This window comes from Bactrocera neohumeralis, chromosome 6 (genome assembly GCF_024586455.1).
Source record: "Bactrocera neohumeralis isolate Rockhampton chromosome 6, APGP_CSIRO_Bneo_wtdbg2-racon-allhic-juicebox.fasta_v2, whole genome shotgun sequence".
In the NCBI taxonomy this organism is placed as follows: Eukaryota; Metazoa; Arthropoda; class Insecta; order Diptera; family Tephritidae; genus Bactrocera; species Bactrocera neohumeralis.
In genome coordinates, this window is record NC_065923.1 from 71,166,861 (window position 1) to 71,183,102 (window position 16,242).

A 16,242-nucleotide genomic window follows, 5' to 3' on the forward strand; every position below is an offset into this window, starting at 1 on the left:
ATTTGAATCTCTAAGCTATAAAGATTGGACCTTCTTAAGTTCCCCAAATATTACTAATTGCTCACTTTTGCTTATACATTCTGCGGTCTGAGCTAATTTATTGCTTACTTTTAATTATTCCATTCTTCTTCTTCATCTTTTTTCATCCCTCACCGGACTTCAACTCGTCTCGTGTACATCCTTCACCGCGCACTTCTGTAGGTTGACATCTACGGCGTTTGCGGCAACTACAAATGTTCGCGCAACACCGCCGACAAATGCTTCGAGCTACTCGATCACGAATACAAATTTTACCTCGCCTTCGAGAATTCCAATTGCAAAGACTACATCACCGAAAAGTTCTTCGTCAACGCACTGCAACGCAATATTTTACCAATTGTAATGGGTGCACGTCCGGAGGATTATGAGGTGAGCTCACCACATCGTTCCTACATCCATGTCGATGAATTCGCCTCGCCCAAAGAATTAGCCGAATACTTGCACATACTCGATAAAGACGACGAACTATACAATTCGTATTTCAAATGGAAGGGCACCGGTGAGTTTATCAACACGTACTATTGGTGTCGCGTTTGTGCCGCACTGCATGACGAGGAGTCATTACGTAAGCCGCGCTGGTACACGGACGTAAATGATTGGTGGCGCGGCGCCGGCGTCTGCACCAACGGTTCGTGGCGTAATTTTAAGGCGCGCAAGGATGTCATACGCGACGATTAGTGGCGACTGCCGTTGGGTTATTGGCTGGCAATTGCAAGCATTGTTATTGAATATGTTAAGTAATAGTTTAAGCCATCTTTATAACAATACAATACAAAAACACAAACAACAACAACAAAAAACAAAGTATATAATACCGAATTGCTTAGTGGAATGAGTGTGGAATGCGGTTTAGAAGTGCGTGAATGGTTAAACACATATGCGTATGTGTGTGTGCGTGAGAGAATGAGTGTTTGTTAGTGTGACGCACAATTCGATGAGGTTAGGCTTAGCAGCAGCGGCTGGTGGTTTCTGGCGATAATCAGCTGTTGACAGGAAGCTAACCGCTAAAACAAAAAACACAGTCACATGAAACACATGAACATACATAAATACATATACATAAACATGCAAAATTTATAAAAACAAAAATTAAAATAAGAAAAAAGTTAGCTTCGTCCGCACTGGAGCTATAATACCCTTCACAGGTATATTTCCCATAACATGAAGGGTATAACACGATCTCTATATTGATTTTGAACGGTCAGTTTGTATGGAAGCTGTACGCTATAGTGCTCCAAACTGAACAATATAACTGGTTGCCAACTGACTCTATACAAGGTTTATCCGGAAAGTAATAGGACTGATTCTCTTTCGCCGCGATTGTACTTCGGAGCGTTCGCGCACCGACTGGATTCGGTAGAGGCTGGTCAGTTGTCTGCGAGCACCTGGAGCGTGAGGACAAACATTTTCGCGCGACGTGTTTCTGTGAGTGGTGCAAGCCGTAAATGCAGCATTCGTTACAGCAGAGTTATGCGATCTAAGTGGAACTCGGTAAATCTGCGACAGAGACATTTGATATAATCAAGCAAGCTTACCCAGATGTTGCTGCAGCACCAAAAGGTGTGTTTCGGTGGCACCAGGCCTCTTTTGAGGGCCGGGAAGAGGTCGCTAATGAATGAGCAAATCCAAAGTGAAAACGGTGCTCATTGTCTTTTTTGACATCAACCATGAATTTGTTCCTCCTGGACAAACCGTCAACACCAAGTTTTACGTGAAAGTCCTCAAGGGACTCAAAAGAAGGGTCAAACGCTCCGGCTCACACCGCCTTTCTTGTGAACAGCTACCTAACCAAGGCCGGCATCCCAACGCTTCCGCAGATGCCCTACAGCCCAGATGTGGCCCCCGGACTTTTTTGTTTCCTTGCCTGAAAAGGTCGCTGAAAGGGGATCCAAACAGCATACACTTGGGCTCTCAAGCCAATTCCGGAGAATGCCTTCCGTACCGCCTTCAATGCTTGGAAATCGCGCTAGCAGCGCTGCATTGACGCAAAAGGAGCCTATTTTGAAACTTTTTAAAGAATTGTAACGATTGGTTCAATAAATTTTTTTTTAAATCGACTCAGTCCTATTACTTTCCGGACAAACCCTGTATAAGAATCACAGGCACCGTGCCTGGCCAGTTCTTAAGAGACTCTCGCGCCGCGATGTGTTCAGTTTGTGTGGCAGCTGTATGCTATAGCGGTCCGATATCGGCGTTCTGACAAATGAGCAAACTACTTGTGCAGAAATGGGCGTATGCAAAATTTCAGATCGATATCTCAAAAACTGAGAGACTAATACGCGTATATACGACCAACCGACAGACAGACAGGCCAACATGACTAAATCGCCTCAGCTCATCAAGTTGACTGTTTATATATCTATGTATATACCTTATAAGGTCTTCTTCTGGGTATTACAAACTTCGTGGCGTACTTAATACGAGTATAACCTGTGCAGGGTATAAAAACAACAACTTGCTTACTGCATTAGATAAAGAGAGCATCAAGATTGTATACAGTAGCTATTAATTAAAATTAAAATTTGTAGGCAACATTTTTGTATATATACATGTATGTGTATGTGTATGTGTACTTAGTTATGCGCTTATGGAAAAGTAACGGTTAAAATTATTGAGTAGTAGCAAAAGCGTAATTTGCAATTTTCGGTTAATTCATTTTTGTTTTGAGATAAGAAATTTTATAAATGATTTACATAACACTTTAAACCGAATTACATACATAGATGCACTTGACAGCGCACACATTCATACATACATATGCATGTATGTATGTAGCTATGTATGTACACACGAATGTCTGTTGGCGCTTTTTTTACCCATAACAACAATATTTGTGCCGATTTTGTGGAAATTCAAAATTTTACTAACCGAAATCGCGCACACAGCTATACATATACATACATTAACACACATATACATACATATATAAGTTACGTGTATTTAGCTTGTAAGCAAATTGTACGCTAAGTTAGGCAATTTTTTATAGATGTGCGTAAGGAAAACAAATATCTGAATCACACAATAGCAATATGTATTTGTAAAATATATATAAATATACATACATACATACATATGTACATTTAGGATAAGTGTAAAAGCACATAGATACATATGTACATAGCTATGCACATATATTGCAACAAATTCATATACATATACATATGTGCATATGTTTTTGTGTTAGCGAGTATTGCAAACGTATCATACGAAGGTCGTGAAATTCAACAACAAAAACAAAAACGGAAACGAAGCAAGTAATCAGGAACAAAAATTCCAAATTTCTGAAAACTGCGTTATTTTTTAAGTGATAAGATAATTTTTACATTTATACTTACAAAATTACAAATGCCGCCACCAAATTTTACCTTAAACACATACAAAGCACACACACACACACACATACATACATAAATAAGTTGTACGAGTATTAGTTTGTAGGCAAGGTGTGAGTGGGAAGAACTGTGTGAACGTTATTTTGCGTGCGTAGTAGTTTGCGCTTGTGTGTATATGTATGTGTGCATATGAATCTTCCAACGATAAATAACACCCAGTTTCGTGTATAACAATTACAAAGCAGCAATAACGGTAATTGTAGCACTTTTTTCAGTTCTAATTAAAAAATTAATAGCAAAGTGAATTCAGTAGGTCTAACTATTTGACCCGCTTTTAAGTGCGCTCAAAAACTGCTTTATAAGACATTATGACCACTGAGCAAGAAACGGGCAGTTCGGGAGTAAAAAAAATTAATCGTTCATGGACAAAATGTTCGAATTTACAAGTGTTGGACTCGGAATAAAGAGAGAGATACTCGGGAATTCTCCCACACACCTTTTCAACACCCTCACTTAGGGGAAAGAATCATTTTGCCGATTTGCTCCTAAAAAACCGACGATTTGGGACACATTTTTGTTTTTCTAAATTTCTGCGTGAATCCAAATGTATTTTTTCTTTATTAAAAATATTCCCCATTCGATTCTGCAAATTTCTGCATTTTTATTTTTTTTCTACGACTAGTGGTTTAGAAGTTATAAGCATTTTTGTTTTCGCGTGTATTCGGCGGCTGCTTGCTGTATGCTCCTGGTCGCCTGGTAGAAATCTGAGATTTTGCCACCAAATTGAATGCAATTTTTTCTGCAGTGGCGGCAGATGCACTACAAATTTGCAGCATACGCAAAGGGGCGAGATGGGGAAAACGGATGCGGCCATATTCAATGCATAAGCAAAGGGGCGAAATGGGCGGATGCGGCCATATGTAGGAAACAGGAAAAGGCCCTCGACCGGAAACGAAATAACGGCACCACACTTCCGGTTCGAAGTCCCAACCGGAAGTCACAAACCGGAAACGGAAGTTGAAAACGGAAACGGGAGTTGAAAACCGGAAGCAGAATAACGGTTCCACACTTCCGGGCTGGGCTGTCGGCCGGAAGTTGCGAACCGGAAACGGAAGCTTTCGGTCGATGCCATGCTTCCGGCCTGCGCAGCCAGCCGGAAATAACGAACCGGAAACGGGTGCTCTCGGTCGGAGGTCGGGTCTTCAACTTCCGTTTCCGGTTTGTGACTTCCGGTTGAGACTTTGAACCGGAAGTGTGGTACCGTTATACCATTTCCGGGCGATGTCCTGTTCCCGTTTCCGGGAATTGCATATGGCCGCATCCGTGTTCCCCATTTTTCCCCTTTGCGTATGCACGCAAATTTGAATGCCTCCACCGCCGCTGCAGAAAATTGCATTTAATTTGGTGGCAAAATCTCAGATTTCTACCAGGCGACCAGGAGCATACAGCAAGCAGCCGCCGAATACACGCGAAAACAAAAATGCTTATAACTTCTAAACTACTAGTCGTAGAAAAAAAATAAAAATGCAGAAATTTGCAGAATCGAATGGGGAATATTTTTAATAAAGAAAAAATACATTTGGATTCACGCAGAAATTTATAAAATTAAAAATGTCTTCCAAATCACCGATTTTTTAGGAAATTTAGCAGTAAACTCTGTAGCAACTGGTTGCAAGAGTATAAAAAGCAACAAAACTATATAAGCAACACATTTATTGTAACAATATTATTGCATAAACCGTTATATGTGCTTTTCATTGTTAAAACGCGCATACACACATACACACGTACCCAAATGCATACAGAAGCAACACAAAACAATCAGTAAACTCAAATTCCTATTTTCTTTGCCGCTTTGTTAAGTTAATGTTTACAGAACTTACAATCTATTATAACTGACAATATTATACACACGCACACACACTTATTTAACTAATCATGTAGCGAGAATTTATAAGTATGTGTGCATTGGCACAAATCTGTGTTTATATTTGGGATTTATCGAATATAAACACAATGCGCAAATTATTCAACTATTTTTTAGTTTCGAATAGCTAATTTTTATGTACAGTTTTTCCTTTCGTTTATATAAAAAGCAATATTTTTAAGCATTTATTTAATTGTAATATTATTTTACTGTGATAAATATTTCGTAAATTAGCGATGAATGTAAAAATTAGCGAGAGATAATGCTGAATAAAATAAATCAAATCAAGCCGTTGCGTATTAGTATTCTAATAAATGAGAGCAAATAAATCGTAGAATTAGAAAAAAATAGAGCTTGTATTGGGTATGTGTTTATATTTTTGAAAAATTCGTATACATATTTAGAAGTGCATATGGTAAGGTAAACAAACAAAAATCATTCCAGCACAAAACAAAAACAAATAGCTTAAACATGACAAGCTTTTAGCTGCAAAAGTAAATTTTTAATTTCTTTAAGATCGTTGCATCTGTTGCCACCAGCGCCAGCAACAACTTTGGACAGGACCTTACGTTTCAAAGCGATTGCCTCCACGCGTTTAGAAAGCTGAAATTGCAAATATTAGACGACGCAAACAAAAATGTTAGAAAAAAATGGAAACTCACCTCATAAGCACGCTTTATAATCGGTTGTGGCATGCCAGCCAATTTGGCAGCATTGAAACCATACGACTTCGGGCATGCGCCAGCGCTGTATTTGTAAAGGAATGTCACCGTCTCCTGTGTGGGATCTTCGGTATCCTCGTTTTCCACCATACAAGCCTACAAGTGAAAAGGTTACGTTGAAAATAAATAAATTGCTGTGGGTATAGAGTTATAGCTCACCATGTGACCCAAGGTTATGCGTTCGTCTTTGTGGAAATATTCAATAAGATTGTGATAGTGAGTGGAGAAAAGCGTGCGGCATTTCAAATCTGCGAGATAGTTGACTACCGAAGCAGCGATAGCAGTGCCATCGTAGGTGGCCGTGCCACGTCCTGTTTTAACGAAATTAGACAAACAATTTTTATTACTTTTAGATGTGTACATATATAAATATTTGCTATTGAGTTTACCTAATTCATCAAGCAGCACCAGGCTGTTAACCGTTGCATGCTTCAAAATCAGCGATGTCTCATTTAGTTCCACCAAAAATGTGCTCTGCCCAGCCATGATGTCGTCCTGCGCGCCCAAGCGCGTAAAAATGCGATCGACCAGCGAAATGCGACAATGCTCGGCTGGCACATGCCCGCCCTGGTAATAGAAAATTGAACAGAAATTTAAAAAAAAATTACAGTGCATGTCAAACTTACGATTTGTGCCATCACTACCAACAAGCCCACCTGTCGCATAAGCGTACTTTTACCACCCATATTGGGGCCAGTTAGAATGGAGAGCGGTGCTGATGTCTCACCGGTGCCTAGCATGAGCCCATTCGGTATGAAAGTGTCCGCTGCGGCGCATGGATGATAGCCCTCAGCAATGTCTATGAATGGCTGCTTTTCGTCACTTTGCTCGTGCAGCTCAGGCACACAGATGACTTGCTGTGCGCGTGCATACTCTGCCAACGAGGCTAAAACATCAAGATTGGCTACACAATCAACACATTGCTTCCAGAGTTCATAGTGTTTGGAGAATTTTTCAAAGATACGACGCGATAAATCTTTGAGTATGACATCACGTTCGGTTTCGGCATGTTGCAATTCCTTTAGTAGTGACTGCAATGCAAAATAGGTGTGGTGAGTATACACTGGTGTGCTTAATAGTTAAATAGTAACCTACACGTGTTTCATTCGTTGAGAAGCGTCTCACGGGCTTGTTACCTTTACGCTGACCCTCCAATTGGTAGGCTTTTCCGGCCTTTCTAGCCGCATTTTCCGGCACCTCAAGCTGGAAGCGATTCTTTTCGCCACCTGGTGTCAAACGACAGCCAAAGAACTTCTCTTGCTCAATAAGATAATCCTTGAAATTGTCGTTTATGTTTTTAATCTTCGCCAATGCCTCATCGTAATCTGCATCCACGCCTTGTTCAGGTGCAATAACACCGGTCTGCGCACCGGCTTCGTGATCGAAAGCATTCTGTTTGATAAATGTTACACTTAAGTTGCATAAAACTCAACCGTACAAGTGTTGCATGCACATACCTTGAAAAACTCCAATTCTTTAGCCATGTCAGGGAAACCGCCAGCTGGCTGCAACTGCGTCAAACGTTTCATGAGTGACGTTTCAAAGCCATTAAAAAGCGTGGGCAGTTCCATGAGCGCTGTAAATCCCTTCAATATACCAATAAAGTTTTGTATTTTCTTCTTATTATATAATTTCTCTTCGAAGAGTATAGCACGTCCATCCGGATGATCTTGCGATATACGCTTATTGCCGAATAAATGTATTTGCGCCAGATGTCTTTCGAAATCAGGCATTGGCGCCAGCAAAGCGCGTAAATCTTGAAACTCCATGTTGTGCTCTATTAGTTCGGTAATCGCCTGCTGCCGTTCAACAATCACGTCCAACTCACAGCTTGGCGAGCATATCCAGTGATGCAGCAAACGTTTGCCAAATTTCGTGCAGCAATTATCTAGCGTGGATTGCAGCGAATACTCTTCGCCAGTAATGCGTAGATTAGCAAGTGTGGTGGCATCGATGACCATATGGCGGCGCCGAGCGGCTTTTTGCTGCACAGTTTTTGCCTTTGCATCCAATACCGACTCATTTAACATATCTGGTGGTGTGTAGAGGTGATAGCGTGCCATTGGCAGCACCTTCTCTTCAAGTTGACAACGTTGCAAATATAATATGCATTGACCAAGCGCTTTTAATGCTAGCTTGCAGCCATCACGCGGCGTTAAACCCAAGTGATCAGTTTCGGATTGCATTGTACGCAACGCTAATGGCCAAAGGTCTGCACTAGTTGAGTCTTCTGAAAATTTGGCAAAATAATTCTCAGCAAGATACTTTAGTGTCTTTTCAGCGCTGCATACTTTGGAGCCATTGGCAGGTAATGGATCTTTGAGTATGCCGGAGAGCATAGTACGGAATATTTCATGTGTACGCTCAGAAACAGAGCCACGCTCAAAAATTAACTAGAAATGTTATAATTAATATTTTTACTAGAACTACAGTTATTTTCATTAGCGTACCAAAACCGGCATATGATGGGAGAGCAAAGTTAATAGCCGGGAACCGTTTTTGTCATCTTCAAATTCGCCAACATAAAAGTCACCTATTGAGGTGTCGACATAACAAATTCCGTATTTACTGGAGCTGACCTCATTCTTGCAAAAAATAATAAAAAAAAATGTTAAGATTTGTTGCAACATAAAGTTCCTAAATGGCACTACCTTTTCGACCACAGCCAACATGTAATTTGGCTGGTAATGTGGCGTAATCTGACATTGCGTTCCAAATACTTGTGTACCTCGATTAGATATCTGACAGATCTCGCGACGCACTACTTTATCGAATTTCGTCGGTTTGGTCTTTTTGCAACGTTCGCTCATCATTTCGGTTGTTTCAGTTTGTTCCACACGTGCCACTTTATAGCCGCGATCAATCAGTATACTTGACATTTTGTCGAAGCTTACTTCGGGCGAACCGGAATGTGCGAATTCCCCACGCATATAAACGAAACCGAGCTCTTGGACACCAACTTCCGCATCCATATGATATAATTCGTAGAATTTACCCACTTTAAAGAAGAGCACACAATCATAGTTATCTGACTTCAAGACCCACCATTGACGTACACCCTAAAAGTTATCTAATTAGTAAGGAAACATAAACATAATTTGTGCTACTCACAGGTGATAAGGAATTCAGGTATTTTTCTGGTACATGTAATGTCGTGGGATCATAGTCCGGATGGTCAGGGCGTCTGCCATTCTTATCTTTTATTTTATCTGGTTGCAAAAAGTCAAGCTTTTGATGTGGCCACACCACCGGTTCGTCCAATGTGGACGTTGTGCATACAATTTTTTCATATTTTGCATCGTTTTTAGCACTTGCTTTAGCATCTGAGATAGTTGCTGAGGCTTGCAAAGAAGCTAGCTTTTCCATGAAACTACTCTTTTCCAGTTTAGGTTTCTTTTGCGTCGGTTCATCAGTTTTCTTAAAAAGTTAATAAATATATTAAAAAAAAAAACATTTAACAAGATATAATGTATGTATATACCTTGGTACGACCTTTTGGTGGCGAATCAGCGTCTTCACTACTATATGCGTTATCCTCGTCGCTTGGTTTATAGTCATCGCCACTATTATTCTTCTCACTTCCGTTTTTATTAATTTTGATTTCCTCTTCATCATCGGACAATATTATGCGATGTCTTTTATGGGACGGCCGTTTAATTGTAATACTTTCATCATCCTCATCAACATCCATTGTATCACTCTTACTCTGATTAGCGTCAACATCTAACTTTCGTTTAGCTAAAGGCCCATTATCTTCATTGCCATGCCCAGCTTGTAAGTTCTCCTTCTCCGCTTTTGCTGTAGGTTTTTTGGTTTCCTCCTCACTGGGTGTTTTGGGTATACTATTTGGCGTTCGTGGTGAACGTGAAAAGTACTTGAAGAGATTATTGTTAGGCGTACCGGCACTACCACTTTTATTCAATTTCTTTGACATTTTTCTTCGAATTAATTATATTACACAAGATAACTGGGATGAATGTAATGTCCTGCGCAAATAAAAGCCAAAGCTTTTGTTTTATTTTCGCATAATGCGATAAAGACCCGCGCAATTTGATGACATTTGAATTTATGCACAACAGTCATACCTCGCTGAAATGTCTTTAATAGTTCTAAATCATTATTATTAAACAATGATGTACAAATCAATATTAAAATTTTATAAAAACGATCTTTACCGTTTACTTTAACAAGAAATTACAGCCTAATATTAATAAAAATGTAGGAATAATTATCTTTGTACAATTTATTATATTATGCCGTCAAATACGAGCTTGGCAACACAGTTTATTGTTTTTGTTTACATACGCAAGCAAATGTCAAAGTACTTAACAGCTGTTTCAATTAATAATTGTCAAACAACGCTTTGTAAACGTTTTTCACCAATAATTGCAAATAGTGTATTGTTTTTAAACTTTCTTTAAAAATATAAACTAAACTTTTCAAAATGTCATTAGCCGATGAACTGCTAGCTGATCTAGAGGAAGACAATGACAACGACTTGGACGAGCTGCAAAATGTAAGTAAAAAGTTCCAAAATATATACTCCAACAATAAAAGTATCGTCGTTTGCAGATGGACGAGGAAGATGAGCCGGAAAAAGCACAAGAGTTATCAGAAAAGTTACTTAAGCCACAACTCAACCTTATGGAAGTTGATGTGCAGGTACAATCCGTTAGAGATCTATGTAAATTGCGTGATTCCGAACGACTGCAGTATGTGTTAAAACAAATCGATCAGTACGGAAGTAGACAACGTACCGCTGCGGAGATGCTGGGAAATGTGGAGTCCGATCCAGAGTATCAACTAATTGTTGAAGCAAATGCAATTGCCGTTGATATCGATAATGAAATTTGTAAGATTAGCGTAAATTATTTCACTAAATTTTAAAGTTAACATAATTTTTGGACCTTTTAGCCATTATACACAAATTTACCAAAGAGAAATACCAAAAACGTTTTCCTGAACTGGACTCATTGATTGTCGGTGAAATTGAATATTTGTATGCAGTGAAGGAATTGGGCAATGATCTGGAGCAGGTAAAGAATAATGAGAAATTGCAAGCCATATTAACGCAAGCAACCATAATGATCGTTTCAGTTACAGCTTCGACCACACAAGGGTAAGTGGTGGTAGCCAGCATAATTTCATATATAAATCATAAATTGCTGAAAATAATATTTTGTATTTGTAGCACTGAGTTGACAGCCACAGAAAAGGCACAGATTGATGAAGCTTGTGAAATGGCCATTGATTTAAATAACTACAAATCTCATATCTACGAGTACGTAGAAAGTCGTATGACTTTTATTGCACCAAATCTATCAATGATCGTTGGTGCTTCGACCGCAGCAAAATTACTGGGTATAGCGGGCGGTTTAACCAAATTATCGAAAATGCCTGCTTGTAATGTGCAAGTATTAGGCTCACAAAAGAAAACTTTAGCAGGGTAAATGATTTATAGTACTTTTGTTTCAACATTGGCTTATTTTAAAAATTTACAGATTCTCCAAAACACAAATGCTACCCCACACTGGTTATGTTTACTTCTCACAGATTGTGCAAGATACGCCGCCGGTTGGTTAATATTTTAAAATATACATTTTTAAATCTACATTAACGTTCTTAAAACATCGTTTATATATTTACAGGATCTCAGACGAAAAGCAGCACGTTTAGTTGCAGCTAAGGCTGTACTTGCGGCACGTGTTGATGCTTGCCATGAGAGTGTGCATGGTGAAGTAGGTTTAAAGTTCAAGGAGGATATTGAGAAAAAGTTGGACAAGTTGCAGGAGCCGCCGCCAGTCAAATTTATCAAACCATTAAGTAAGCCCATAGAGGGTAGCAAGAAAAAACGTGGTGGCAAACGTGTGCGTAAGATGAAGGAGCGCTATGCCCTTACGGAATTCCGTAAACAAGCGAATCGCATGAATTTTGGTGATGTAAGTGTGAAGATTTTTAAATTACCTGCGAATTGGGTTTTAATCAAAAAACTTGTTAGATCGAAGAGGATGCCTACCAAGGTGATCTGGGATATTCGCGCGGTACAATTGGCAAAACTGGCACAGGTCGTATACGTTTACCACAAGTTGATGAAAAAACCAAGGTGCGCATTAGCAAAACGCTGCAAAAGAACTTACAGAAACAACAGGTCTACGGTGGTAGCACTACTGTGAAGCGACAAATTTCCGGTACGGCTTCAAGTGTGGCTTTCACACCATTGCAAGGTTTGGAAATCGTAAACCCACAGGCTGCTGAGAAATCGCAAACTGAGAATAATGCTAAGTACTTTTCCAATACGTCTGGTTTCATATCTGTAGGCAAACGTACCATATAAAGTTTAAAATAAAAAGAAAATATTCAATATTATATAAATATTATATTATGCGAATTTGAGCTAAAATATAAAACAAAATTTACACTTTTGGAATAGTCAATATATAAAATCCATTATACACAGGGAAAAATGTTGGACATGTGGAAAGTAAGAGGCAAAACTCAAATTAGTAGAAACAAAAATTTGAATGATACAAGCATAAAGTTAAATTCATGATATACATATATGTAGAAGAGATTCTTAAAAAACACAGCACCGGAATGTGCACGCAAACGCTTTCAATAATATATAAATACATATACATATGTATGTGAATGTATTTAGAAGGAAGCGACAATTAGTCGTAAGTGGTCTATATACATACATATATAACCTGCAGTCTGATAAATTCATGTAAAAAATTTGAAAAAATTGGTAAAGAATATTGTGCATCGCCTGTGTTGTTAACTCAGCTTTCCTATTTCCAATTTACGCTGCAGTGCTTCTAACGAACTGTTCAGGAAGACGGCAATAATCCCAGCAACAGTAAAAACTCCACCGATTATTGAACAGCAATTCGTGGCAAAGTGGCCAAAAGATCTACGAACAAAACTTGAGTACACAGACAAACAGTTTTCTTTAAATATTTAGTGCTACCTTTGCTTTTCTTCATATTTCACCATCAGAGGCGATAATTCATAACTGAAGAAAATACCCGGCATTCCACGCTCCTTATTCGAAAGGTCCTTCTTGTAGCGCGTCACTGAGAACTGGTTGGTATGTATGGGCGGGCTCTTCACTTTTGCATACATTGTAGGCACGATTTTCAAATAGTAATTATACATTTCGCTTTTTACATCTATAAAATAAATTAATTATATTTTAAAAAGTGTTGCGTATTAACAAAAACATAATTTAAATGGTGAAATATCACTAATGAAAAGCAATTGCAAAATACAATTATCTTGTTTCCTCTTACGATTACAGAAATTCACAACTAGAGGGCGCTCTGTATTATTAATTCTCTTTTAACTCATTTTACCATATGGTTAATTAATAAAATTCGCTTAAAAAGTTTACATTATAATTATTACAGACTCGTAAAATAGGTGCAATTAACACAATAAAAGGATTCATAGATGTTTAAATAATTCACAAATTTTACATTTCTACTGCAAACTGGAGAACAGAATGTTGAATTTATTTAGGCGTTCTCTGTTTATTATCGCACTTTCGCTGTCATTTTTCTCTTTGTCTTTATGACATTTCTCACAAAAAAAAATATATACGACATAGTACGAAATCGCGTGTAATTCGCATGGGAAGAAATTCTATAATCCATTAGATCGGTTTGCGAATATATAACTTTAAGCTTCGGTTGTGGGACAAACCAAAATTAACTTTTGTCTACCGCGAAACAGAAACATTAATCCACGTGCAATTACTAATCAAAGTAAGCTAACAATTTAGAATGCCAGCTTTGCCTAGTGGAGCTTTTGGCCAAGCACAAGGTCCATCATGTTTTGATAAAATGAAGACTGGATTCACAATTGGCTTTTGTGTGGGCATGGCAAGTGGTGCACTCTTTGGCGGCTTCTCTGCGTTGCGGTGAGTATTGCGCTTAAAAACGAAGCGGCTGATGCAACTTCATTTAATTACATAATGGGCCAGCAAAATGCGGCTCAAAGATTGCTTTTGGAACGAATGAAGATGTTCAAGGTTTTTAATAATTTCTCTAATTTACAGGTATGGTTTGCGCGGACGCGAGTTAATAAACAATGTAGGAAAAGTGATGTTGCAGGGTGGAGGAACATTTGGTACTTTTATGGCCATTGGTACCGGTATTCGTTGCTAAAATAAATTATTTTGTAAGGCATGTATGACAACGACATGCCCAACATATTTTCGGGATTTTTACGTAATACTAAGTTTTGAGTAATCATTTAATGGAATTCATTTAGCAGTTATATGTGTATATTAAACATATAAAATACTTTTTGTTTTTGAAAATTATTTTTTGGAATAACTGGAAGAATGGGGTATTAGTGGGTTGTTGTTATTCTAGCTGTAGAAGTCTGCCTAGTTGACAGTCGCTGGCCGTATAAAAAAACGGCTCGTTTCTAGTTATGTAGGCCGGGGTATTAGTGGGTCATAAACAATGCTGTCAGTTTAATAAGCTTCAGATAGGTTTGAAAAATGTGTGATTCATCATTCTATGTTTCATGTTGTATAAATCTATATTTTTTCACTTACCTTTGTCTGATTCCACATGTAACCCATCAAGGGGATGCGTCTTAGCAAATTCTATTTTATCACCAAAAGACAAGTGATTAATTGTGTGGTCTAATTTCACATCGGAGAATTGAAAGTCATGTATATGAAATTGCCTAATTGAGAAGCTGTTACCAGGTGCTATATGGAAACTACCAGCCATCTGAAATTTTGTTTATAAACAATATTTACTATACATACATACATTTTGCATTTACCGGCACAAATACTTACTCTATTGACTTCCAAGTGGCCTTGTACTCGACAACCTTCTTTAAATGCATCAATATCATTGCGTTTAAACTGGTCCTTACACTGCTCGATTTTATCTAATTGCACATTCCACTTTCTGTGGCGATAAGCCTCCAACACCTCTTCACAAGTATTGCAGCACCTAAATGAGCAGAAGAACTTTAAAATTCCATTTAAAATAGTTTTATTTATCTATGATACGTACTGTGTACTATTATGCTCGGCGCCGTAACAACTACCACAGGTGGAATTTTTATTTGATGGCGACACAGCGACAATTTCTTTTATGGGCTCAGTTTCCTTCATTGGCTTACCCTGTAAGTCTAGACGATGTTTGAAAATATCATGATCAACTTGTAAATGTTGATCACCTGAAGAATCCATTGCATCCAGTGAGACATCTACAAAAACAAAAATTTTTGTAAATCACACGCAAATAATGTGAACATTTTAATTACATACAGCTGCAAGCTAAATTATGTATGGTTAAATCCAAATTGATGCGTAGCTTGTGATTGCGTGTAGTATCTACAAACAGCTCCTCTGTGAGATTCGGACGCATATAGGCAATACATTCTAGAAATATCAGTATAACAATGATGCTGGTGCTGATTAGGGTAACTGAAACCAAAGAGTAAATTTAATTTGTTTGATTTTTTTATAATTTAATAAACATGTACCTGCAGCACCGCTTACAGTGCGCACACTAAAATCCTCAAGCGTACGTGGATATGCATCCAACCGGCGGAGCACATCCGCGATTCTCATGTTTCACCGTAGTTCCACAATTATTGTAATTCTATACAATTAAAAATGGCTACAAACCTAAGTTCTCGATTTCAGCAATACTCAACTGTCGTCTTTTTAAAGATTAATATTATTAAACATTTTAAGGAATTGAAATAGAAGGAGGAACGAAATTGCTGCGCTGTTAAAGAAAAAGGGCACGTTTGTTATTTTGCTAGTTGTTTCTTCTGCTAATTCACTGATGTGTATGTTGGTATGCATATTTACGAATGTCAAATAAAAAATAGAACGATAACAAGTTGATTCGATATTCAACTCAAGTTTATAAACAAAAATATGAAAAGATTTGTTTATAAAATTATAAGTACCTACAATTATTAAACCAAATTATATGTTAATTGCGTATTATTAAAAAAAAAATAAAATATAAATTTCTCTAGTAAAAAGTTGCCAGATTGAATAAGTTAATATTGTTAACTAAATTTACTTTTTGTATGAAATCAAATTCAATTAGTAAAGGACCTAAATTAAAATATATCAAACCGTTATAAGATATTAAATTAATATTCCTAAGTAATGGTTTGCATTTATAATTAAATGTAATTATAATGCATGTAAACATGGCCTTAGGTAATCTAC

The 16,242-nt window shown here is 37.9% G+C and overlaps 5 protein-coding genes across 11 annotated transcripts in view; 3 read left to right on the plus strand and 2 right to left on the minus strand.

The window, feature by feature from the left end:
• LOC126763330 (glycoprotein 3-alpha-L-fucosyltransferase A) overlaps positions 1 to 5,586 on the plus strand; it is a 27,077-nt gene extending 21,491 nt beyond the window's left edge. For all 6 annotated transcript variants that reach the window (XM_050480710.1, XM_050480709.1, XM_050480708.1 and 3 more), the window contains one exon: positions 202 to 5,586. In XM_050480710.1, the coding sequence (XP_050336667.1) occupies positions 202 to 717 (516 nt within the window). In that variant the 3' untranslated portion in view covers positions 718 to 5,586. The remainder of the gene's footprint in view (positions 1 to 201) is intronic.
• On the minus strand, positions 4,064 to 10,083 carry LOC126763329 (probable DNA mismatch repair protein Msh6). 2 transcript variants are annotated; one of them, XR_007667604.1, is made up of 12 exons: positions 9,502 to 10,083; positions 9,132 to 9,437; positions 8,672 to 9,079; positions 8,471 to 8,605; positions 7,478 to 8,413; positions 7,116 to 7,412; positions 6,647 to 7,051; positions 6,410 to 6,587; positions 6,180 to 6,331; positions 5,961 to 6,116; positions 5,695 to 5,901; positions 4,064 to 5,605 (listed from the first exon to the last, which is right to left on the minus strand). XR_007667604.1 is itself a non-coding variant. In XM_050480707.1 (11 exons), exons 1-11 carry the CDS (start codon positions 9,952 to 9,954, stop codon positions 5,764 to 5,766), a joined length of 3,564 nt encoding a protein of 1,187 aa, XP_050336664.1. In that variant the 5' UTR covers positions 9,955 to 10,083; the 3' UTR covers positions 5,653 to 5,763. The 2 variants fall into 2 exon arrangements, 1 of the variants encoding a protein (XP_050336664.1); XM_050480707.1 differs by lacking the exon at positions 4,064 to 5,605 and having other exon boundaries at positions 5,653 to 5,901.
• Positions 10,084 to 10,358: 275 nt separating this feature from the next.
• Positions 10,359 to 12,436, plus strand: LOC126763332 (U4/U6 small nuclear ribonucleoprotein Prp31). The gene is made up of 7 exons (XM_050480714.1): positions 10,359 to 10,536; positions 10,593 to 10,872; positions 10,935 to 11,139; positions 11,212 to 11,466; positions 11,522 to 11,594; positions 11,669 to 11,959; positions 12,019 to 12,436. Exons 1-7 carry the CDS (start codon positions 10,465 to 10,467, stop codon positions 12,352 to 12,354), a joined length of 1,512 nt encoding a protein of 503 aa, XP_050336671.1. The 5' UTR covers positions 10,359 to 10,464; the 3' UTR covers positions 12,355 to 12,436.
• Positions 12,377 to 15,839, minus strand: LOC126763333 (endoplasmic reticulum-Golgi intermediate compartment protein 3). Its single transcript, XM_050480716.1, has 7 exons — positions 15,537 to 15,839; positions 15,319 to 15,477; positions 15,062 to 15,257; positions 14,839 to 14,998; positions 14,587 to 14,767; positions 12,991 to 13,192; positions 12,377 to 12,933 (listed from the first exon to the last, which is right to left on the minus strand). The coding sequence occupies exons 1-7, from the start codon at positions 15,622 to 15,624 to the stop codon at positions 12,798 to 12,800; spliced, it is 1,122 nt and encodes a 373-aa protein (XP_050336673.1). The 5' UTR covers positions 15,625 to 15,839; the 3' UTR covers positions 12,377 to 12,797.
• LOC126763334 (reactive oxygen species modulator 1) lies at positions 13,597 to 14,343 on the plus strand. The gene is made up of 2 exons (XM_050480717.1): positions 13,597 to 13,941; positions 14,080 to 14,343. The coding sequence occupies exons 1-2, from the start codon at positions 13,805 to 13,807 to the stop codon at positions 14,186 to 14,188; spliced, it is 246 nt and encodes an 81-aa protein (XP_050336674.1). The 5' UTR covers positions 13,597 to 13,804; the 3' UTR covers positions 14,189 to 14,343.
• Positions 15,840 to 16,242: the final 403 nt, after the last annotated feature.